Source organism: Hypanus sabinus, chromosome 4 (genome assembly GCF_030144855.1).
Source record: "Hypanus sabinus isolate sHypSab1 chromosome 4, sHypSab1.hap1, whole genome shotgun sequence".
NCBI classification, from domain to species: domain Eukaryota; kingdom Metazoa; phylum Chordata; class Chondrichthyes; order Myliobatiformes; family Dasyatidae; genus Hypanus; species Hypanus sabinus.
In genome coordinates this window covers 90,526,497-90,551,359 of record NC_082709.1, presented here as the reverse complement: position 1 = coordinate 90,551,359, position 24,863 = coordinate 90,526,497, and the positions used below count along the sequence as shown (strand labels likewise).

Sequence of the window (24,863 nt, the reverse complement as noted above, 5' to 3'; positions counted from 1 at the left end):
GAAAGAAAAGATGTTCCAAAAGAAATACAGAAATACGGGACATTTAAAGAGGAATTCAGCTATGCATCAGGACTAATGTTCAAAACGGCAAAACTCATTGTACCAAAACAAATGAGACAGGAAATGCTCAACAGAATTCATGAGTCACACCTGGGGATAGTGAAATGTAAAGAAAGAGCAAGGGACATTCTCTATTGGCCAAGCAAGTCAACTCAGATAGAGGACATTGTGTCTCAGTGTGCTGTTTGTAATGAAAATAAAAACAGCAATCCAAGAGAGCCTCTGCTTCCCCATCTACTACCAGGAAGACCATGGGAGAAGATTGGCACAGATCTCTTTCACTACAATGGTGCAGAATATCTGCCTTGTGTGGTTTTGTGTAGCTTTGTGTGCTTTTTTCAGTCTAACAGTGTTTTATTTACTGTTTTTTCCCCCTGATCTTTCTCATTCTTTTGTGTGCTGGTGGAGGCAGGGGTGGGCATTTGTGGGTCGATGTGCTTATTCTGTTTTTGTTCGCTCCCTGTGCAGGGAGGAGGGATTTGGGGGTTGATGTTCATGCTGCTGTTCTTTTCTTTCTTGGTTTCATGGCTACCTGGAGAAGAAGAGTTTCAGAGTTGTATACTTTGATAATAAATGAACCTTTGAACCTTTGAGATACCAAGAAAGTGCAATGGAGGTAAGCAAAGTAAAAGGGGTCACAGCAAGGTAGGTAAAGATAAAGATTAGCTTTATTTGTCATGTGTCCATTGAAACATCAAAATAGAAACATAGAAACATAGAAAATAGGTGCAGGTGTAGGCCATTTGGCCCTTTGAGCCTGCACCGCCATTCAATATAATCATGGCTGATCATCCAACTCAGAACCCTGTACCTGCTTTCTCTCCATACCCCCTGATCCCTTTAGCCACAAGGGCCATATCTAATTCCCTCTTAAATATAGCCAATGAACAGACCTCAACTGTTTCCTGTGGCAGAGAATTCCACAGATTCACCACTCTCTGTGTGAAGAAGTTTTTCCTCATCTCGGTCCTAAAAGGCTTCCCCATTATCCTTAAACTGTGACCCCTTGTTCTGGACTTCCCCAACATCAGAAACAATCTTCCTGCATCTAGCCTGTCCAATCCCTTTAGAATTTTATACGTTTCAATAAGATCCCCCCTCAATCTTCTAAATTCCAGTGAGTATAAGCCTAGTTGATCCAGTCTTTCTTCATATGAAAGTCCTGCCATCCCAGGAATCAATCTGGTGAACCTTCTCTGTACTCCCTCTATGGCAAGAATGTCTTTCCTCAGATTAGGGGACCAAAACTGCACACAATATTCCCGGTGTGGTCTCACCAAGGCCTTGTACAACTGCAGTAGAACCTCCCTGCTCCTGTACTCAAATCCTTTTGCTATGAATGCCAACATACCATTTGCCTTGTTCACCGTCTGCTGTACCTGCATGCCCACCTTCAATGACTGGTGTACAATGACACCCAGGTCTCGTTGCATCTCCCCTTTTCCTAATCGGCCACCGTTCAGATAATAATCTGTTTTCCTGTTCTTGCAACCAAATTGGATAACCTTACATTTACCCACATTAAAATATACATTGAAACACATCATTTGCAGCTAAAGTGTGCTGTGGACAACTGCAAATGTCGTCAACATATCATACCCACAAGTTACGAACCTTAACCCATACATGTTTGGAGGTAGGAACAACTGATGAGACCCAGAATGTACAAACTCCTTACAGACAGCAGTGGGAATGGAACCTCGATCTTTACCTCGTGGTGTGAAGCACTATGCTGACCACTGTGCTACCTAGTCAGTCTCTCTTGACTGGAAAACCAGAAGTTGATCTTTGGTATACAAAGTCAAAGATGCTGTGGCACTATTTGAGAGAGGAGGAGAGTAGTTCTTGTGATTCCCTGACCATTTTAAACACCCTCAGTGACCACAGGTAATCTGGTTACCACTGTGGGGCTCCCTGTGCACAACTTAGCTCCAGTAACTCCACCTGAAAGTACTTTATCAGGTGTTTAGTGGTAATAGTGCAATCTCTCCAGTTTACTATGATGTTCACCCAGTAGTTACTCCCTTAATGGAGAAACTCTGTGCCTGACTTTGCTTAAAGTGTTGAGGCTGATGTATGGGCAGCCACCACTTGGTCCTGGACAGATCGAGGTCAGGGTCCAATAGCATCAAATGCAAGACTGGGGACCCTTCACTGCTGCAACCTTCCTCACTGCGATGTGCCAGCATCTTCTGCCAGCTCCACCGCTGAGGCCTTGATTGGATTGTTCTTTGTCTGGAACCTCCTGCTTGACCTTACCGCCATGGGTGACCCTACCAGGAGCTAAGTTTCAGATGTCATTGCTCTCTAATCTCAGGAACTCAAACGCCTCTCCACCACGACAAGGTGACGATCTTCAGAGAAGAGATGTTCAGTTACTCCACACAAGTTTATCTGACTTTCTACTTGAATGCTTTCAGTCGTGAAGCGGCAGATCATGGCAAAACTTGCAGGCTGCCCTCAGCATGTCATTGGTCATAGATTCATAGAGTCATAGAGCACTACAGCACAGAAACAGGCCCTTCAGCCCATCTAGTCCATACTGAACTGTTATTCTGCCCAGTCCCATTGACCAATGACATAGCCGGGAGAGGGGTAGAGGTCCTGCGCAGTAAGTTTTGGGAGTTAGGAAGGAGGCTGAAGAGTAGGACCGCCAAGGTGGTAATCTCCAGATTTCTCCTGGTGTCAGGAGCTATTGAAGGTCAGAACAGAAGACAGCGCAGATGAATGAGTGGCTGAGGAGATGGTGCAGGGGGCAGGGTTCCAAGTTCTTGGATCATTGGAACTTTTTCTGGGGAAGGGGTGACCTGTACAAGTGGGATGTGTTGCACCTGAACTGGAGGGGAACCAATATCCTGGCGGGGGGTGGGGTGGAAGATTCACCATTGCTATTGAGGAGGGTTTAAACTAGATTTGCAGGAGGGTGGGAACCAAAATGAAGAGGCAGGGGATGGTGTGGTTGGCACACAAGTAGTGACAGCTTGTAGGGAGTTCATGAGGAAGCATAGGCAGATGATAGAGCAAAGAAGCACTCAGCTGGATGGGTTGAAATGTGCCTATTTTAATGCAAGGAGCATCATAAACAAAGCTGATGAACTTATGGTGTGGATCAAGATGTGGGGCTATGATGTTGTGGCCATTACAGAGACTTGGATGTCTCAGGAGCAGGAATGGCTGCTGAATGTGACGGGCTTTAGATGTTTCAAAAGGGGCAGGGAGGGAGGCAAAAGAGGTGCGGGAGTGGCATTGATCTTTAATCTACAATTTGAGAGGGAAAAAGGAAAATCGGAAGCGTCAGTGTTACAGTTGAACAAAGGGGACTATGGAGCCATGAGGGAGGAACTGGCCAAAGTTGACTGGAAGGATACCCTAGCAGGGATGGCAGTGGAACAACAATGGCAGGTATTTCTGGGAATAATACAGAAGGTGCAGGATCAGTTCGTTCCAAGGAGGAAGAAAGATTCTAAGGGAGTAGGGAGCAACCGCGGCTGACAAGGGAAGTCAAGGACAGTGTAAAAATAAAAGAGAGGAAGTACAACATAGCAAAGATGAGCAGGAAACCACAGGATTGGGAAATTTTTAAAGAGCAACAGAAGACAACTAAAAAGGCAATACGGGGAGAAAAGATGAGGTAAGTAAGTAAGCTAGCCAACAATATAAAGGAGGATAGTAAAAGCTTCCTTAGGTATGTGAAGAGGAAAAAAATAGTTAAGTTGGGCCCTTGAAGACAGAAACAGGTGAATTTATTATGGGGAACGAGGAAATGGCAGACGAGTTGAACAAGTACTTTGAATCTGTCTTCACTAGGGAAGACACAGACAATCTCCCAGATAATAAGGGCATGCGGACCTAGGGTAACGGAGGAACTGAAGGAAATTTACATTAAGCAGAAAATGATGTTGGGTAGACTGATGGGACTGAAGGCTGATAAATCCTCAGGGCCTGATGGTCTGCATCCTAGGGTACTTAACGGAGGTGGATCTAGAAATTGCGGACGCATTGGTAATAATTTTCCAAAGTTCTATAGATTCAGGATCAGTTCCTGAGGATTGGAGAATGGCTAATGTTATCCCACTTTTTAAGAAAGGAGGGACGGAGAAAACAGGGAATTATAGACCAGTTAGCCTGACATCAGTGGTGGGGAAGATGCTAGAGTCAATTATAAAAGATGAAATAGCAGCACATTTGGATAGCAGTTACAGGATTGGTCTGAGGCAGCATGGATTTACAAAGGGGAAATCATGCTTGACTAATCTTCTGGAATTTTTTGAGGATGTATCTATGAAAATGGATAAGGGAGAGCCAGTGGATGTAGTGTACCTGAACTTTCAGAAGGCCTTTGATAAGGTCCCACATAGGAGATTAGTGGGTAAAGTTAGAGCACATGGTATTGGGGGTAGGGTACTGACATGGATAGAAAATTTGTTGGCACACAGGAAACAAAGAGTAGGGATTAACGGGTCCCTTTCAGAATGGCAGGCAGTGACTAGTGGGGTACCACAAGGCTCGGTGGTGGGACCGCACCTATTTACAATACGCATTAATGATTTAGATGAAGGGATTAAAAGTAACATTAGCAAATTTTCAGATGACACAAAGCTGGGTGGCAGTGTGAAATGTCAGGAGGATGTTATGAGAATGCAGGGTGACTTGGACAGGTTGGGTGAGTGGGTAGATGCAGTTTAATGTGGATAAATGTGAGGTTATCCACATTGGTGGCAAGAACAGGAAGGCAGATTACTATCTGAATGGTATCAAGTTAGGAAAAGGAGAAGTACAATGAGATCTAGGTGTTCTTGCGCATCAGTAACTGAAGGTAAGCATGCAGGTACAGCAGGCAGTGAAGAATGCTAATGACATGTTGGCCTTCATGACAAAGGGAGTTGAGTATAGGAGCAAAGAGGTCCTTCATCAGTTGTACAGGGCCCTGGTGAGACCACACTTGGAGTATTGTGTGCAATTTTGGTCTCTAAATTTGAGGAAGGACATTCTTGCTATTGAGGGAGTGCAGCGTAGGTTCACGAGGTTAATTCCTGGGATGGCGGAATTGTCATATGTTGAAATCTTGGAGCGACTGGGCTTGTATACACTGGAATTTAGAAGGATGAGAGAGGATCTGATTGAAATATATAAGATTATTAAGGGGTTGGACACGCTAGAGGCAGGAAACATATTCCCGATGTTGGGGGAGTCCAGAACCAGAGGCCACAGTTTAAGAATAAGGGGTAGGCCATTTAGAATGGAGTTGAGGAAAAACTTTTTCACAAAGAGAGTTGTGGATCTGTGGAATGTTCTGCCTCAGAAGGCAGTGGAGGCCAGTTCTCTGGATGCTTTCGAGAAAGAGTTAGATAGAGTTCTTAAAGATAGTAGAGTCAAGGGATATGGGGAGAAGGCAGGAACAGGGTACTGATTGTGGATGATCAGCCATGATCACAGTGAATGGTGGTGCTGGCTTGAAGGGCTGAATGTCCTACTCCTGCACCTATTGTCTATGTCTATTGTCATTGCTAATCAGGGATTGTATCACAGCTGCTGAAAAGGAGGAAGTCATGGAGGGATTGTCTACGGAGTCATTGTGGGTGAATGTCAGCAACAGGAAAGGGGCAATAGCTCTACTGGGTTTTTTTAGAGACCCCCCCCCTCCAGTAGTAATAGAGACATCCAGGAGCAGATAGGGAGGCAGATTCTGGAATGGTGCAATAATAATAGGGTTGTTGTGATGGGAGATTTTAACTTTCCTAATATTAACTTGGATTTCCTTAGAGCAAAGGATTTAGATGGGGTGGAGTCTGTTAGGTGTGTTCAGGAAGGTTTCCTTAAGCAATACATAGATGAGCCAGCTAGAGGAGAGGCTGTATTTGACCTGGTATTGGGAAATTAACCTGGTCAGGTGTCAGATCTCTCGGTGGGAGAGCATTTTGGAGGTAGTGATCACAACTCTTTCTCCTTCGCTGGAGAGGGATAGGAACAGACAATTTGGGAAAACATTTAATTGGGGTAGGGGGAAATATGATGCTATTAGGCAGGAACTTGGGAGCATAAACTGGGAGCAGATGTTCTCAGGGAAATGTACTGCAGAAATGTGGCAAATGTTCAGGGAATATTTGCATGGAGTTTTGCATAGGTATGTTCCATTGAGGCAGGGAGTGGATGGTAGGGTAAAAGAACCATGGTGTACAAAAGATGGAGAAAATCTATTTAAGAGGAAGAGAAAAGCTTGCGAAAGGTTCAAGAAACTAGGTACTGTGAGAGCTCAAGAAAATTACGAGGGTGCTGGGAAGGAGCTCAAGAATGAAATTAAGAGAGCTGGAAGGGGCCATGAGGAGGCCTTGGTGAGCAGGATTAAGAAAAACCCCCAAGGCATTCTCCAAGTATGTGAAGAGCAAAAGGATGAGCCATGTGAGAATTGGACCAATCAGGTGCGATACTGGAAATGTGTGCATGGAATCGGAGGAGGCAGCGGAGGTACTTAATGAATACTTCGCTTCAATATTCCCAGGGAAAAGGACATTGGCAATTGTGGGGATGACTTACAGCAGACTAAAATGTTTGAGTGTATAGACATTAAGAAAAAGGATGTGCCGGAGCTTTTGAAAGGTATTAAGTTAGATAAGTTGCCAGGACCAGACGAGATGTACCCCAGGCTACTGTGGGAAGCAAGAGAGGAGATTGCTGAGCCTCTGGCAATGATCTTTTCATCATCAATAAGAATGGGAGAAGTAACAGAGGATTGAAACGTTGCAAACATTGATTCCTTGTTCAAGAAATGGTGAAGAGATAACCAGGAAATTATCGACTAGTGAGTCATACTTCAGTGATGGGCAAGTTGTTGGAGAAGATCCTGAGAGGCAGGATTTATGAGCATTTGGAGAGACATAGTCTGATTAGGGATAGTCAGCATGGCTTTGTCAAGGGCTGGTCATGACTTACAAACCTGATTGAATTCTTTGAGGATGTAACAAAACACATTGATGAAGGTGGAGCAGTGGATGTAGTGAAAATGGATTTCATTAATGCATTTGATGAGGTTTCCTATGCGAGGGTCATTCAGAAAGTAAAGAGGCATGGATCCAAGGAGACCTTGCCTTGTGGATCCAGAATTGGTTTGACCACAGAAGGAAAATGATGGTTGCAGATGGTTTGTACATGGAGGTCAGTGACCAGTGGTGTTCCACAGGGATCTGTTCTGGGACCTCCGCTCTTTGTGATTTTTATAAATGACCTAATGAGGAAGTAGAAGGGATGGTCAGTAAGTTTACTGTTGACATAAAAGTTGGGAGTGTTATGGTTAGTCTGGAGGGTTGTCAGAGATTATAGCGAGACATCGATATGATGCAGAACTAGGCTGAGAAGTGGCAGATGGAGTTCAACCCAGTTAAGTGTGAAGTGGTTCATTTCAGTTGGTCAGATTTGAAGACAAAATATAATATTAATGGTAAGACTCTTGGCAGTGTGGAGGGTCAGCGAGATCTTGGGGTCGATGTCCATAGAACACTTGAAGCTGCTGCACAGGTTGACAGTGTTGTTAAGAAACCATATGGTTCGTTGACATTCATCAACCGTGGGATTGAGTTGAAGAGCCATGAGGTAATGTTACAGCTATATGAGACCTTGTCTAGACCCCACTTGGAGTACAGTGCTCAGTTCTGGTCACCTCACAACAGGAAGGATGTGGATACTATAGAGTGAGTGCAGAGGAGATTCACAAGGATGTTGCCTGGATTGGGGAGCATCCCTTATGAGAATAGTTTGAATGAACTTGGCTTTTTCTCCTTGGAGTGATGGAGGATGAGAGGTGACCTGATAGAGGTGTATAAGATGATAAGGGGCATTGATCATGTGGATAGTCAGAGGCTTTTTCCCAAGGCTGAAATGACTAACATGAGGGGGTATAGTTTTAAGGTGTTTGGAAGTAGGTACAAGGGGGAGTCAAAGGCAAGTTTTTCACACAGAGAGTGGTGGGTCCGTGGAATGCACTGCCAGTGGCGGTGGTAGAGTTGGATACAATAGAATCTTTTAAGAGACTCTTAGGTATGTGGAGCTTAGAAAAATAGAGGGCTATGTGGTAGGGAAATTCTAGGCAGTTTCGAGAGTAGGTTACATGGTCGGCACAACATTGTGGGCCAAAGGGCCTGTGATGTGCTGTAGATTTCTATGTTTCTATGTTTTTCTAATAAGATCATCTTATTCCATTTGTACCCACCTCTACCACTTCCTCTGGCAGCTCATTCCACACTCTGTGTAAACAAACTGTATCTCAGGAGACTGTCTCCTCTCACCTTACACTGATGCTCTCTAGCTTTAGACTTCTCGATCCAGGGAAAAAGACTGAGGCCATTCACTGTGTCTATACCCATGAGGATTCCGTAAACCTCTATAAGGCTACTCCTCAGCTTCCTTTACTCCAGGGAAGGCAGTCTCAGCCTATCTATTCACTCCTTATAACTCCAGACCTGGTAAGATCCTTGTGAAGCACACAAAATGCTGAAGGAACTCAGCAGGCCAGGCAGCACCTATGGAGGGAAATAAACAGTTGACAGTTTTGGCTGAGATCATTCACCAGGACAGGGAAGAAAGGGGGAAGAAACCAGAAAAACATGGAAGGAGGGGAAGGAGTACAGTCTGGCCGGTGAAAGATAAAACCAGGTGAGGGAGAAGGTGGGTGGGTATGGGAGAGCATGGATGATGAGAAGCTGGGAGGTGACAGGTGGAAAAGGGCTAAAAAAAGGAGGAATCTGATAGCACAAGAGAGTAAACCATAGGAGAAAGGGAGGGAGGAGAAGCACCAGGGGAAGGTGATGGGCAGACGAGGAGAAGAGAAGGGGTGAGAGGGAACCAGAATGGAGAATGGAAAATGAGAGGAGGGAGGGAGAGAAATTACCAGAAGGTGAAATTAAGGTTCATGCCATCTTGTTGGAGGCTAACCAGATGGAATATGAGGTGTTATTTCTCGAAACAGAGAGCAGCAGTTAGAGGAGGCCATGTCGTCACGAGGCAACCTTGTCTGCTGTAGTGGAAGGAGTTTGACGAAGTGCTCTGCCAATCTACGTATGTTGGGTCTTGTAAATTTTTTGCCCCTTCTGAAGCTTGTCCAATACAACTATTGTGCAGTGTAAATCATAATTCAGAGAATGACCATATTCCAGAAGGTCTGAGAAAGGAATAGGAGAGGGTCCAGAGGAGGTTCTTGAGAATGATCCTAGGAATAAAAGGATTGAGGAGAATTTAATGTCTCTGAGCCTGTTCTTGCTGGTGTTTAGAAGAATGAATGAATGGGTGATCTCATTGATATCTATGTTTTGAAAGGCCCAGATAGAGTGGATATGGAAAGGATGTTTCTAATGGGGGGTCTAGAACCAGAGGGCACAACCTCAGAGTACAAGGACATCCCTTTAGAAAAAGATGAGCAATTTCTTTAGCTAGAGGGTGGGTTTTCTATAGAACTAATTGCACAGGAGACTATGGAATCCAAGTCATTCGGTATATATAAAGTGGAGGTTCATAGGTTCTTGATTAGCAAGGGTGTCAAAAGTTACAGGGAGGAGGGAGAAGAATGGGGTTGAGAGGAATAATAAACCAGCCATGGCAGAGTAAACACTATGGGCCCATTATGTCTTATAAGTGTTATGGCCTTATTCCCCTTTTGATTTCACGCCCACTGCAAACCATTGATTGTGAGCTTTAGACTAAAGTTGCAAACGGCTAATTAAAAGTTTGCAACTAGGATCTTTCATAGCACTAACTCCCAAGCAAGGAAGAGAGAGAAATAGTCCACGTTTAATCCCTCTAAACCACTGTGGTATGTCCAAAGTATTGTATTTGCAGACTAGTGTGTGATGAATTCTATGAGTGGTCAGGCCAGAGTGTTACATCAGTCTCATTTTCTAGTGTCCTGGCTGCAGATCAAACATGGAACCAGCATTTTCCATTGTTGTGTTGTTGAGGGAGGGGTGAAAGCTGATCCCTTCAACAATGAGAATTTGCATGGACAGCTCATTTGGGTTTTTACAAGGCTGCAGGCTTGCTGAGCCGGCAGGGTTAAAGCCCCCTCCACTTACACCAGGATGGCATGGGATATAAAAGAGGGCTCACCAGCCCAGAGCAGCAGCAACCTCTCTGGATCCAGCAATCACACAGCCAGGTATTCTGTATTTTTTTCTATTATGTCTTATGTAGAGCTATGTAACAGATATTGTACTATGGCTAATACAAGGGGGCAGAATTCTAGAGATTGTGTCCAATGAGGGTAAGAATTTTCTCTGTGGAGTGAAGGAGGATGAGAGGTGACTTTATAGGGGTGTACAAGATGACAGGAGGCTTAGATAGAGTGGTCAGCCATTGAGTTTTATCCAGGAAGGAAATGACTAATACAGGGGCATAATTTTAAGGTGATTGGAGTAACGTATAGGGGGGATGGCAGAAGAAAGTTTTTATACAGAAAGCTGTGGGTACGTGGTACACCCCGTCAGGGGTAATGGTAGAGGCAAATATGTTAGGGGTACTTAAGAAACTCTTGGATATGCACATGGATGATAGTAAAAAGGAGGGCTATGTGAGAGTGAAGGGTTAGATTGATCTTAGAGTAAGTTAAAAGGTCTACACAACATCATTAGCTGGTGGGCCTGTACTGTGCTTCTGTATTCTACGTTTCATGTTCAATATAAAGCCCATGACTGTCTCTTGTGCACAGTGGAGTTCTTCAGTCTTCAGACCGAAAATAACGGTGCAGGTTATATTGCCACTGGTCTACGTAAAACTCCTGGTGAAGGATGCATGGAATGTGTTGCCAGGGGTAGTGATGGGCCCAAATACACCTCAGAAAGGTTATGCAGAGAATCGACTGAAAGCAGGATTTTCTCCCCCCCCCATATTGGCGGCGACTAGAGCTAGAGGTCATATGTTTAAGGTGAAAGGTGAAATATTTAAAGGGAACCTGAGTAGTAATTTCTTCACTCAGAGGAAGGTGCGAGTGTGGAACGAGCTGCCAGAGGAAGCAGTAGATGTGGGTTCAATTGTAATATTTAAGGAAAGTCCATGGATGAGAAGGGTTTGGACGGATAAAGTTTGGCTGCAGGTAGAAGGGACCAGGCAGAAGACTGAGTCAACAAGCGCGGAGTGCTGGAGGAACTCTGCAGGTCAGGTAGCATCTGTGTGAATGATTAATCAGTCAATATTTTGGGTAAGACCCTTGAAAGATAGACAAAAAGAAGGGATTGGACGTCACCAGCTTAGTCAGTTTGTACAACATCGTGTGCCAAAGGGTTGTACTTCTGTACGTTCTATTTTAAATTACCAGCAATGAAGAACTTACTCTGGGATTATAAAACAGAGCAATATTTTATTTCATTTATTTTATTTAGCGATACAACACAGCAATAGGCCCTTCCAGCCCAACGAGCCCTCGGCACCCGGTTACATCCCATGACCAATTAACCCATATGTCTTTGGAATATGGGGGAACTGGAACACCTGGTAAAAGCCCATGTGGTCACAGGGACAGCGTACAAACTCCTTACAGACAGTGGCGGGAATTGAACTTGGGGTGCTGGCGCTGCAATAACTTTGCGTTAACCGCTATGCTACCACACTGTCCTGTAACAATATTCACTGGAGTCACAAAGTTATCCAGTGGAGAATTTAAGCTTCCAATACCCAGTATATCTGCAATGTTCTCTATCCTGTATCCTATTAAACGGATGTTGCACTGCTCAGTCCATGCTTTAGCTGTGTTTTACCAATTTTATGGAGCCTTAATTCTTCATAAAGTTTTCTCACTATTAATATGGTTGCTGAACACAGTCATGTCACACTCAGCTCAGTAACCACTTTGTTAGGTAAATTCTGTACCTAATAAAGTGGCCATTGAGCGTATGTTCGAGGTCTGCTGCTGCAGCTCAACCACTTCAATGTTGGATGTGTTGAATGTTCAGAGATGCTCCTTTGTACATCACTATTGTAATGTGTGGTTATCTGAGTTACTGTCACACTCCTCTGGCCACTCTCCTCTGACTTCTCTCACTGACGAGGCACTTTTGCCCACTGAACTGCCGCTCATGGGAATGTTTTTTTTTACAATATTTACTGTAACCTCTAGAGAGTGATGTATACGAAAATCCCAGGAGATCAGCAGTTTCTGAGAAACTCATATCACCCTGTCTGGCACCAACAATCATTCAATGGTTAAAGTTATTCAGATCATATTTCTTCCTCATTTTAATGGTTGTGTAGCGTTCTCGTTCAGGTGTAACTGAAACGCCGAATTAAATGCCGAGATAAACCACAGTCAATGAGAACCAGGTCGCAGTAAGATTAACCATTTACTGTTCACTCTTCACATTAACATATGGTGAAAACTGTTGATAAAACAACACAAGATTGATACAGTATTTGTTCCTTTCTTAATATCACATTTCCATTGTAAATACTTGTAAAAGTGACTATAACTACATTACATTAAGGTGCAGTATACAGGCAGAGTTTACCTACGCCATTGACTACTTTAAATACACTTCAATGCAAACTATCCGCAACTCTTTAACTAACAAAAACATAAACATTATCGACCGTTGTTACTTTTAACAGGATTGGCGTTAACATCTTAGTTCAATATATCGATTATCTATTAACTTACAGCGTTGCTCTCACTGTGATTTCTAATGCTTGCAAAACAACTTCTGCTCGGGTCTGCCTCGTGGAGAGCCCCCACCCTCACGTTGATCTCAAACTGGTATTTTCCCAGAAGACGCGGCGAAACTGGATGTGACGTCATCGCATGCCACTATATTTTACAGGCAATGAATATACTTTAAACACTTCTAATTCTAACTAGAAAATACCAACAAATGTATTACTAAGCGAAAATATTATAAACTAAATAACTGTCATAAAGACAACACAGGTTGTACTGAACAACAACTGAACCTCTTGCCCATGTCTGCACATTTTTATACAATGAGTTGCTGCTACGTGATTGGCTGATCAGATATTTGTATTAATGAGCAGGTATTGGTGTACCTAATAAAGTGGCCACTGAGTGTAAGAAGTGATACATTCTGAGAGAAAGAATGGGGAAAACTAATATAAATTTTAAAGCCAGAATAAAGTTTAAAAGAGTAAAGAATAGCTTTATGTGTCACATGTGCATCGAAACATAGCATGAAATGTGTCATTTGCTGCATCATATCAAACCAATGAGGATTGCGCTGGGCAGCTTACAAGGATTGCCACGTTTCTGCTGACGAATCACTACACTAACCCGCACATCTTTGGAAAATGGGACGTAACTGAAGAACCCAGAGGAAACCCTTGTGGTTATGGGGAGAAAGAACAAACTCCTTAGAGCCAGTAGTGGGAATTAATCCACTATTGCTGGTGCTATAAAGCGTTATGCTAACTGAGATGTTACAGTGCTATCTGCCATTCAGATAGAGCAGAACTGTTTTCAGAAGAGGTGAAGTCAAAGGGATGTGCTCTCAAGCATCTGTTTTCTTTAAGCTTCTTAGCTTTTGTGAGTCACAGGATGGGAGCCAGGCAGACCTAGTAGGATTTGATCTCACATGAAGAGAGTAAGGGTGGAGGTAGAGAGATTGGAGGCTATGCAGATGAAGGCAAAATGAGCTAGACAGCAAGCTGAATCCAAACATTGGAGATCTCCCCGTGGGTTTTGATTTGAATGTCAATTGATCTTTCTTGTTATTGTTTTAGTTGATACAACCAAATTCAAGATGACAACCCAGCCAATGGATTCCATGGGACAGTGGAAGATCACTGTCTGGGAGGAGCAAAACTTTCAGGGAAAACACTGTGAGTTCATGCTGGAATGTCCCAACATCATGGAGCGGGGATTCAACAAGATCCGATCCATTAAGGTAGAATGTGGACCGTAAGTACCCAATTTCAATGCCTTGTTTGTGCCACACTGCCTTTTCCAACTCCAACTGGGGAGAGAATGTGAAGAAATGCCGAAGTTTGATTTTTGCTGGTGTTTTTATTATCTGTAGCATCAACTGTTCCTAATGAATCTACCATCTTGCTTTGTCCCTAACCTTTAGTTCACCCAAGGAGCTGTATATCAACCATTACTGACTTCTGTCCAAACATCACCTTGCACACATTTGCTTTGTCTACTCATTCCTCAACTTTAAAGTTTTCACCCTTGTTTCCGCCTCCACTCTCTGAAGACTCCACCCACATTCTCTCTTCTCCTCTCTTCCATCAGGCAGAATGTACAAAACCTGCAAAATAATTGGAATTCACCAGGTGAGCTAACTGGCATCAGTGGCTCAAGAGCAGCATCTAGCCGACTGTTGTAATTATTGAATGGCTCCTCTTGACCTCACCACCTTGCACTTTATTGTTCACCTGCACTGCACTTTCTCTAGAGCTGTTACACTTTATTCTGCATTGTTATTGTTACGGTATCATAAGTTTGTTATGGATGTAACAAGATCACTGTGAACCAAATCAATATAGGAATGTGCAATGTTTATCATTATTAACAGATAATGAGATCTGACTTTCTTTATCAGCTGAAGAAGCATTTCCTATTCTGCATTCTGTTCTTGTTTTACCTTATTCTATCTCAATGCACTGGGTAATGATTTGCAGTGTATGAACAGTATACAAGACAAGCTTTTCTCAGCATGTGTGACACTCACATGGATGACTGAATAATTTCTAATATCTCCTTTTTTGGTAAAAAAAACATATTTTTGAGACTGTGGTGTTTGGTTCTGCATACCCCATCCAGAGGAAATACCCTCCCCAAACCTTCCTTATAATTTTCATTCTTCAATTTTTATTTCCCTAGACTTGAGAATAGAAGCTCTTTTTTCTCAGGCTCCCCAAACATGGCCAACTCACCAGAATAGAAATCAATTTGGTGAATCTTCACTGCACTCCAACATTTACCCAGCCACTGAGGTTAGGCTAACTGGCCTATAATTTCCTTTATTCTGCTTTCCTTAATTCTTAAACAGTGAAGTGGAATTTGAAATTTTCCAGTCCTCTGGAACCATTCCAGAATCTAGTGATTCTTGAAAGATCACTACTAACGACTTCACGATTTCTCCAGCTATCTCCTTCCATTCACTCACTCCAGGAGACTTTTCTGACTATAGGCCTTTCAACTTCCCAAGCACCTTCTCCTTTGTAATAGCAACTGCACTCACCTCTGTCCCCGCCACTCTCTAATTGCTAGCATACTACTGGTGTCTTCCACAGTAAAGTTTGTTCACCATATCTTTGTCCCCCATTACTATTTCTCCAGTGTCATTTTCCAGTGGTCTGATACCCACTCTTGCTTGTCATTTAATCTTTATAGAAAAAACATAGGAAACATAGAAAAACCCACAGCACAATACAGGCCCTTCGACCCACAATGCTGTGCTGAACATGCACTTATTTTAAAAATTACCCGGGGTTACCCATAGCCCTCTACTTTTCTAAGCTCTATAGACCTATCGAGGAGTCTCTTAAAAGACCCTATTGTATCTGCCTCCACCACAATTGCCAGCAGCCCATTCCATGCACTCAGCACTCTCTGCATAAAAAACTTACCTTTGACATCTCCTCTGTACCTGCTTCCAAGCGCCTTAAAACTGTGCCCTCCCATGTTAGCCATTTCAGTCCTGGGAAAAAGTCTCTGACTATCCACAAGATCAATGCCTCTCATTATCTTATACACCTCTGTCAGATCACCTCTCATACTCCGTTGCTCCAAGGAGAAAAGGCCGAGTTCACTCAACCTATTCCCATAAGGCATGCTCCCCAATCCCGGCAACATCCTTGTAAATCTCCTCTGCACCCTTTCTATAGTTTCCACCTCCTTCCTGTATTGAGGTGACCAGAACTGAGCACAGTACTCCAAATGGAATCTGACCAGGGTCCTACATAGCAGTAACATTACCTCTTGGCTCTTGAACGCAATCCCATGATTGATGAAGGCCAATGCACCGTATGACTTCTTAACCGCAGAGTTAACCTGCGCAGCAGCTTTGAGTGTCCTATGGACTTGGACCCGAAGATCCTTCTGATCCTCCACACTGCCAAGAGTCTTACCATTAATACTATATTCTGCCATCATATTTGACCTACCAAAATGAACCACCTCACACTTATCTGGGTTGAACACCATCTGCCACTTCTCAGCCCAGTTTTGCACCCTATCAATGTCCCACTGTACCCTCTGACAGCTGACCACACTATCCACAACACCCCAACCTTTGTGTCATCAACAAATTTACTAACCCATCCCAAAACTTCCTCATCCAGGTCATTTATAAAAATCATGAAGAGAAGGGGTCCCAGAACAGATCCCTGAGGCACACCACTAATCACCGGCCTCCATGCAGAATACGACCTGTCTACAACCACTCTTTGCCTTCTGTGAGCAAGCCAGTTCTGGATCCACAAAGCAATGTCCCCTTGGATCCCATGCCACTTTACTTTCTCAAATAGCCTTGGCATGAGGTACCTTATCAAATGCCTTGCTAAAATCCATATACATTACATCTACGGCTCTACCTTCATCAATGTGTTTAGTCACATCCTCAAAAAATTAAATTAGGCTCATAAGGCACGACCTGCCTTTAACAAAACCATGCTGACTATTCTGTTTCATATTATGCCTCTCCAAATGTTTATAAATCCTGCCTCTCAGGATCTTCTCCATCAACTTACCAACCATGAAGTAAGACACACTGGTCTATAATTTCCTGTGCTATCTCTACTCCCTTTCTTGAATAATGGAAAACCATCTGCAACCCTCCAATCCTCCGGAATCTCTCCCATCTCAATTGATGATGCAAAGATCATCGCCAGAGGCTCAACAATCCCCTCCCTCGCCTCCCACTGTAGCCTGGGGTACATCCCGTCCGGTCCTGGTGACTTATCCAACTTGATGCTTTCCAGCAGCTCCAGCACATCCTCTTTCTTAATATCTACTTCCTCAAGCTTTTCAGTCCACTGTAAGGCATCCCTACAATCACCAAGATCCTTTTCCATAGTGAATACTGAAGCAAAGTGTCCATGAAGTACCTCTGCCATCTCTTGCGGTTCCAAACACACTTCTCCACTGTCACACTTGATTGGTCCTATTCTCTCACATCTTATCCTCTTGCTCTTCACATACTTGGGGCTTTGCCAAGGCCTTCTCATGGACCCTTCTGGCTCTCCTAATTTCATTCTTAAGCTCCTTCCTGTCAGCTTTATAATCTTCTAGATCTCTATCATTACCTAGTTTTTTGAACCTTTCGTAAGCTTTTCTTTTCGACTAGATTTTCAACAGCCATGGTTCCTGTACCCTACCATCCTTTCCCTGTCTCATTGGAACGTTCCTATGCAGAATGCCACGCAAATATCCTCTGAACATTTGCCATATTTTTGCTGTACATTTCCCTGAGAACATCTGTTCCCAACTTATGCCTCCAAGTTCCTGCTTGATAGCTTCATATTTCCCCTTTCTCCAATTAAACGCTTTCCTAACTTGTCTGTTCCTATCCCTCTCCAATGCTATGTTAAAGGAGATAGAATTGTGATCACTATCTCCAAAATGCACTCCCACTGAGAGATCTGACACCTAGATCAGGTTCATTTCCCAATACCAGATCAAGCACAGCCTCTCCTCTTGTAGGCTTATCTACCTATTGCGTCAGGAAACCTAACAAACTCCACCCCATCTAAACCCTTCACTCTAGGGAGATTCCAATCAATATCAGGGAAATTAAAATCTCCCACCATGACAACCCTGTTATTATTACTCCTTTCCAGAATTTGACTCTCTATCTGATCCTCAATGACCCTGTTATTATTGGGTGGCCTATCAAAAATACCCAGTAGATTTATTGACCCCTTCATGTTTCTAACTTCCACCCACAGAGACTCTGTAGACAATCCCTCCATGACATCCACCTTTTCTGCAGCCATGACACTATCTCTGATCAGCAGTGCCACACTCCCACCTCTTTTGCCTCCATCCTTGTCCTTCCTGAAACATCTAAAGCCTGGCACTCGAAGTAACCATTCCTGTCCCTGAGCCATCCACTTTGTTCATAATGCTTCTTGCATTAAAAAAGACACATCTCAAACCATCAGTCTGAGCACATTTCTTCTCTATCATCTGCCTATCATCTTTTCTCGCACTGTCTCCAAGCTTTCTCTGTTTGTGATTAAACAGCCCCTTCCTCCGTCTCTTCGGTTCGGTTCCCACCCCCCAGCAATTCCAGTTTAAAGTCTTCCCAATAGCCTTAGCAAACCAGTATCTGACTCTTGCTCTTCCCTCTTCTGACTATTACCCATTTATCTGTCTCCCGAGGCCCCGGTGTGACTACTTGCCTATAGCTCCTCTCTATCACCTCCTCACTTCCCCTGACCAGGTGAAGGTCATCGAGCTGCATCTCCAGTTCCCTAATGCAGTCCCTAAGGAGCTGCAGCTCGACACACCTGGCACAGATGTGTTCTTCCAGGAGGCTAGGAGTCTCCCGGACATGCCAGATCTGACACCCAGTACAGAACGCTGGCCTCACAGACATACTTGCTGTTTCTATTCTTCTCGGGTAACCTACCTGGCCTCGACCCGTTATCGCCAAAGCCAAAGCTCTCCTACTCTGACTCTCACTACTCTGTCACCTGCTCTATAAAGCTGTCTTCTTTTTATACTCTTCCCGCTGGTCTAACTCGCCAACATCCATGCCCCTGCACAGTCATTCCTCGATCAATATTTCTGAATAATCTTTTGTAATCTCTTATATTATTGGCTAGTTTACCTTCATATTTTTTTCTTTTTAAATTATCTTCTGCTGGTTTTTAAAAGCTTCCAGTTCGTCTGGTTTCCTACTTGTTTTGCAATATTGTATGTCCTCTCTTTTTCTTTCATGGTATCTTTGACTTCCTTTGTTAGCCACGGTTGCCTCCCTTTCAAATGTTTCTTCTTTGGGATGCATTTATCTGTGACTTCCGAATTGATCCAAGAAACTCCAGCCATTGCTGTTTAGCAGTCATCCATGCTGGTGTCCCCTTCCAACTGTCTTTGGCCAGCTCCTCCCTCATGTCTCTTGTAGTTACCTTGACACAACTGTAATAAAGATACATCTGGTTTTAGCTTTTCCCTGACAAACTGCAAGATGACTTCAAACGTATTAAGATCACTGTCTCCTAAGGGTTCCTTTACCTGAAGCTCCTCTCATTACTTCATATCTGGTTCATTACACAATACCCAGTCCTGACTGTTTTTCCCTAGTGGCCTCAACCACAACTGCTCTACAAAGCCACCTCGTAGGCATTCTACAAATACCATACCAGCACCAACTTGATTTTACCAGTCTATCTGCAAATTGAAATCCCTGATGATTATCATAACACTGCCTTTTTCCAAGCCTTTTCCATCTCCCATTGTAATTTGTACCCGCATCCTGGCTACTGCTCAGAGACCTGTAATTAGCTCCTATCAGGGTCCTTTTATCCTAAGTTTCATTTACTTAGAGATACAGTGAGGAGCAGGCCCTTCCAGCCCAAAGAACCGCGCTCCCCAGCAACCCACCTATTTACCCGAGCCTAATTACGGGGCAATTTACAATGACCAATTCACCTACTAACTGGTGTGTCTTTGGACTGTGTAAGGAAGCCGGAACTCAGAGGAATCCCAGGCACCCCATGGAAGAACATACAAACTCTTCCCAGAGGATGCTGGAATTGAATTCTGTACTCCACCATTCCGAGCCATAACAGCATCATGGCAGTAAACTCATCAGCATAGTGCCGGAAGTTAAATTCTTATCCTTTTCCAAACTTTGTCTTTTTTTCATTTTAGAGACCTCAGCAATTGCAGTTTCTCTAAAGCTGTTACACTTCATTCTGCACTTTGTTACTGTTTTATCTTGTACTACCTCAATGAATTAATGGATGAATGTAACAGATTAATCTGTAAGGACCCTATGCAAGGCAAACTTTTTGTACTATAGCTCAGTACATGTGACAATAATAAACAAACGCCAATTTTAATAACTCCTCCTGTACTCTCATTCCCTTTTACTTTATCTATATCTTTCTAATTTGTTGAACCCATTCCCCTACTATATAGTTTAAAGCCCTGTCTACAGCCCTAGTTCCTTGATTCACCCTGTCCCTGTATGGTTCAAGTGGAGCCCATCCCAGAGGAACAGATTCCTCCTTCCCCAATGCTGGTGTCCCATGAATTCAAACCCATGTCTTCCACACCAAACTTTGATCTCAGACCTCTGTACTTCTCTAATTCTGACCAGCTCTTCCTGAGATTCAATCCTCCACCACCTGTGACCACACCAACTAAATCCAATCATCTAAACTCTGAATATCCCTCCTAAACCTCTCCCTTCACTAAAATGTTTCTTGAACCCCTTTCAGTCTGCCTGTCCCAATATCTCCATTTTAAGCATCAGACTGGTTGTCATTCTGGTGTTAAATCAATGTAAGCTGCTATGCCTTGTTAAACCATTGAACATCTTCTTCCATTTCTTCCCCTCCCTCCACCTCTCTCTCTCCCTCTCTTCCCCTCACTTTCTCCCTTCCCTCTCTCTCTTGCTCTTACTCTCTCTCCCTCCCTTTCTCACTTTCTCTGTCTTTCTTTCTCTCTCTCTGTCTATCTGTCTGCCTGCCTCTCTGTCTCTTTGTGTCTATCTTCTCTCTCTTTCTTTCTCTCTGTCTCTATCTGTCTGTTGTCTATCTTGGCCTCTCTGTCTTCATCTTTGTCTCCCCCATCTCTCTCTGTTTCTCTTCCTCTCTGTCTCTCTCTCTACCTTTGATGTGTAGCTGGGCAGGTTTTGAACACCCAGAATTCCAGGGACAGCAGTTCATTCTGGAGAAGGGAGACTATCCTCGCTGGGATGCTTGGAGCGGGAACAGCGGCTACAGGACCGAGCATCTTCTCTCATTTCGTCCCATTAAATGTGCTGTAAGTTCTTTAATTATTTGCTATCAGCTTCTGAAGTTGTCCTGTAGATCCAAGCCTGTGACAACCAAAGTGGGGTGATGTCGTGAGCCATTCCCCTGGACAACTGAATTCCAGGTTACAAAGTGAAAAGTCACTGGCTTCACTTAGTGTAGTGATCAAAACCTTTCCCCACCCCCTAGTGCACAGAAAGCAAAGCACAAAGACTTAGAGTCCAAGTTCAAATTCAAGTTTATTGTAATTCAACACTATTCATATACACTGTCAAATGAAACAATATTCCTCTGGACATGTTCTAAGGTGCACACACAGTACATATAATTCACATACATAACACATAAAGTAACATTACCACAAACAAATTAACAAATAATAAAGTGAATATATAACACGTTAAAAAGTAAACACTATAACACTATGGGTACTTCATACGTCATGAGACCTGAGTGGCGTCAGGGAGTTCGATATCTCACAGCCTGGGGGAGGAAGCTGTTTCCCAACCTGACAGTCCTATCCTAATGCTACTGTACCTCTGCCTGATGGGAGGGTGTCAAAGAGATTGTGGGATGGATGGGAGGGATCATTGACAATGCCAAGGGCCTTGCATACGTGGCACTTCTGAAAAATATCTCTGATAGATGTAAGAGTGATCCTGATGATCCTCGTGGCTGTCCTCCCAGTCCTTTGTAGGAACTTGCACAGTCAGATGCTTTGCAATTCCTGTTCCAGACAGACTGCAGCCAATCAGACACTCTCAATGGTGCTCGTATCTATAAGAATATCTCAGGGTCAGCAACTTCACTCAACAGTTGACCATGGACTAGAATGTGCAAGGTACAAGATAATGTACGGTTGGAAAATGTTATACAGGATAATGTACACTTGATATATCTCAGATGCATTTATGTATGTTAGATGCAGGATAACGTACTGATATAAATACATACAGGGTAATACGTGGCTGACATATTGAGTCGAGTCATAGAGCACCGCAGCACAGAAACAGACCCTTCAGCCCACCTAGTCTGTGCTGAACTGTTATTCTACCTCGTCCCATTGACCTGCGCCTGGACCATAGCCCTCATACCCCACCCATTCATGCACTCATACAAATTATCTGAAACGTTGCGATCCAACCTGTATCAGCTTTTCCGCTGCCATCTCATTTCACACTCTTACCACCCTTCAAGTGAAGAAGATACCCCTCAGGTTTCCCTTAAATGTTTACCTTTCACCCTCAGCCTCTGACCTCTAGTTCTAGTCTCACCCAACCTCAGCGGAAAAAGCCTGCTTTTATTTACCCTATCTATATCCCTCATAATTTTGTATACCTCTGTCAAATCTCCCCTCAATCGCCTACACTGCTGGGAATAAAGTCCTGACCTAGCAATCTTTTCTTGTAAATTAAGTTCTCAAGTCCTGGCAACATTCTTGTAAATCTCTGTTCACTTGTAATCTTATTGACACCTTTCCTATAGGCATCTTAAGATAATTATGCAAAATAATTCACAGATGTAATATTAGAAGATGTAAGATAACTCACAGACTGGCGAGTGTTACGATTTATGAAGCCACAGAATAAAACACAGTATTTATAATAATACACAGAAAAAAGCACAATGGTCGTGTTTCCGCACGGCTGGACCTTGGTCAGCAATATTTCCCCTCAGATGGGCGAGACTAGATCTAGAGGTCATGAGTTAAGGGCAAAAGGTGAAATGTTTAAGGGGAACCTGAGGGGGATCTTCTCCACTCAGAGGGTGGTGAGAGTCTGGAACGAGCTGCCAGTGGAAGTGGTGGATGCAGGGTCGATTTCAACATTTAAGAGAAGTTTGGATAGGTACGAGGATAGTAGAGGTATGGGGGGGGGGGCGTCTATGGTCTGGATGCAGGTCGATGGGAGAAGGCAGCTTAAATGGTTTGCACAGACTAGATGGGCTGAAGGGCATGTTTCTGTGCTGTACTTTTCTATTACTCTATGACTCTCTTGAGGGCAGATGCAGGTTTTCACCCTGAAATGTTGCCAGTTCCTCCTCTCCCACAGATGCTGCCTGACCCACCGAGTTCCTCCAGCAGATTGTTTGTTGCTCCAGATTCCAACAAGTACATTCTCTCATGTCTCAGATAAGGGCATCAAACGGCATTGAGACATTAATCAGAGACACTGTATTTCATTTCTTTCCCTCTTCAATTCGGGATTTGATCAGGATAAACATCTCCTGTGCAAAAAAGAAACAGCAGGATCTGTTGTGCCCACACCAGTTGTACCACACTCAGTGGTAGGGGCTGTTGAGGTTATTGATGCTGTGCCTCTGCCTGCATTAGATGGTACACAGATATAATGAATCACGTGTGAGATGATTATGATCAAGATTCAACTGGGAAAATGGACAAGCTCCATAGCAAAGGATCTGAGATGAGAACATAGATCATAGAACACTACAGCATAGTACAGGCCATTCGGCCCATGATGTTATGCCAAACTTCTATCTCCTAAGATCTATCTAACCCTTCCCTTTTCCATGACACTCTATTTTCTCAATCGTCCATATACCAATCTATGTTTCTTAACTGATCATAATCAGCTACTGATAATCACCCACTGATCATAATCACCCATGTGTGCAGATCATAATGTGTCACCTTCCACTCTTTGTGTAAAGGGCTTATCTCCGACAACCTCCCAATACATTCCTCCAGTCACCTTAAAATTATACTTCTACTAGCCACTCTACCCTGGGAAAAAGTCTCTGGCTAGCGCCACTCGATCAATGCCTCTTATCTTGCCCAAGATATTGCATTGGTGTAGATACTGCTGTATATCTATACCAAAGCCTATCTCGCTCACCCCTTCCTCATAAAGCATGCTCTCTAGTGCAGGCAGCATCCTGGTAAATCTCCTTTGGACATTCTGAACACCCATAGGAATTGTGATCCTTTATAGACTCTGTCACATTGTCAAACTAGATTTGCAATGCAGTCAATCTTTCTCCATCCCCTTCTCTCCTCAGAGCCACAGTGACAGTAAGATCTCCCTGTATGAAAACGAGAACTTCCAGGGCCGCAAGTTTGAACTTTGTGATGACTACCCATCCCTGCAGGCCATGGGTTGGTGCAACAAAGAGGTTGCTTCCCTCAAGGTCCACTCTGGAGCGTAAGTAACTGGTGATCCACACACCTGTCGCTCTCTGTGTAAAAATAAAACAAATTACTTGGGTTATCTCCTCCCTGTATACTTTCCTCCAATCACCTTAAGTTTTGCCCTCTTGTACTGTTTTTGGCAATGTTTTACTATATTAATGGCATTATTGTTTTCACAGTTGGGTTGGATACCAGTACCCAGGATACAGAGGCTACCAGTACATCTTTGAGAGGGACCGCCACAATGGAGAATACAAGAACTACACTGAGTACAGTACCCAGGCACACACTAACCAGCTGCAGTCCATCCGCAGAGTCCAGCACTAGACGGTGAAGCGGCCACCTAGCCTTTGGGTGAATTACAGCGAGGGGCGGGGAGAGGGGAATGGCACCAACCTGCCTGTAAAAGAAGGAAACAAATTAAAATACCAAATAAAATAAAAGGAACTTGTCAAATATCTGAAGTTTGTTAATTACAGTCAAAGAGTAAATATTGAGCACAAGAGATTCTGCAGATGCTGGAAATTTGCCATTGTGCTGCTTGATCAGAGTTCCCCCAGCATTTTGTATAAGATGAAAACCAGCCCTTTTGTACATCGAAACACACAGACATGCAGAGAAATGCAGAGTTTGCATTGACTCAGATCAGCGAGGATTGTATTGGGGGTAGCCTGCAAATGATACAACACTTCCAGCACCAACATAACATGCCCACAGCTCACTAACCATACAGCTTTGG

The 24,863-nt window shown here is 43.6% G+C and overlaps 1 protein-coding gene across 1 annotated transcript; it reads left to right on the top strand.

The window, feature by feature from the left end:
* The first annotated feature begins 419 nt into the window (after positions 1–419).
* On the top strand, positions 420–24,490 carry LOC132392310 (beta-crystallin A2-like). Its single transcript, XM_059966132.1, has 6 exons — positions 420–676; positions 12,694–12,851; positions 13,765–13,942; positions 20,845–20,986; positions 23,995–24,137; positions 24,304–24,490. The coding sequence occupies exons 2-6, from the start codon at positions 12,833–12,835 to the stop codon at positions 24,449–24,451; spliced, it is 630 nt and encodes a 209-aa protein (XP_059822115.1). The 5' UTR covers positions 420–676; positions 12,694–12,832; the 3' UTR covers positions 24,452–24,490.
* Positions 24,491–24,863: the final 373 nt, after the last annotated feature.

What these genes read in the sequence shown, in the direction of transcription:
- LOC132392310 (XM_059966132.1), top strand. An exon ending in ATTAAGGTAGAATGTGGACC is followed by an intron (nt 13,943 to 20,844) that starts GTAAGTACCCAA and finishes TTTGATGTGTAG; the next exon opens with CTGGGCAGGTTTTGAACACC. An exon ending in CTCAAGGTCCACTCTGGAGC is followed by an intron (nt 24,138 to 24,303) that starts GTAAGTAACTGG and finishes TTGTTTTCACAG; the next exon opens with TTGGGTTGGATACCAGTACC.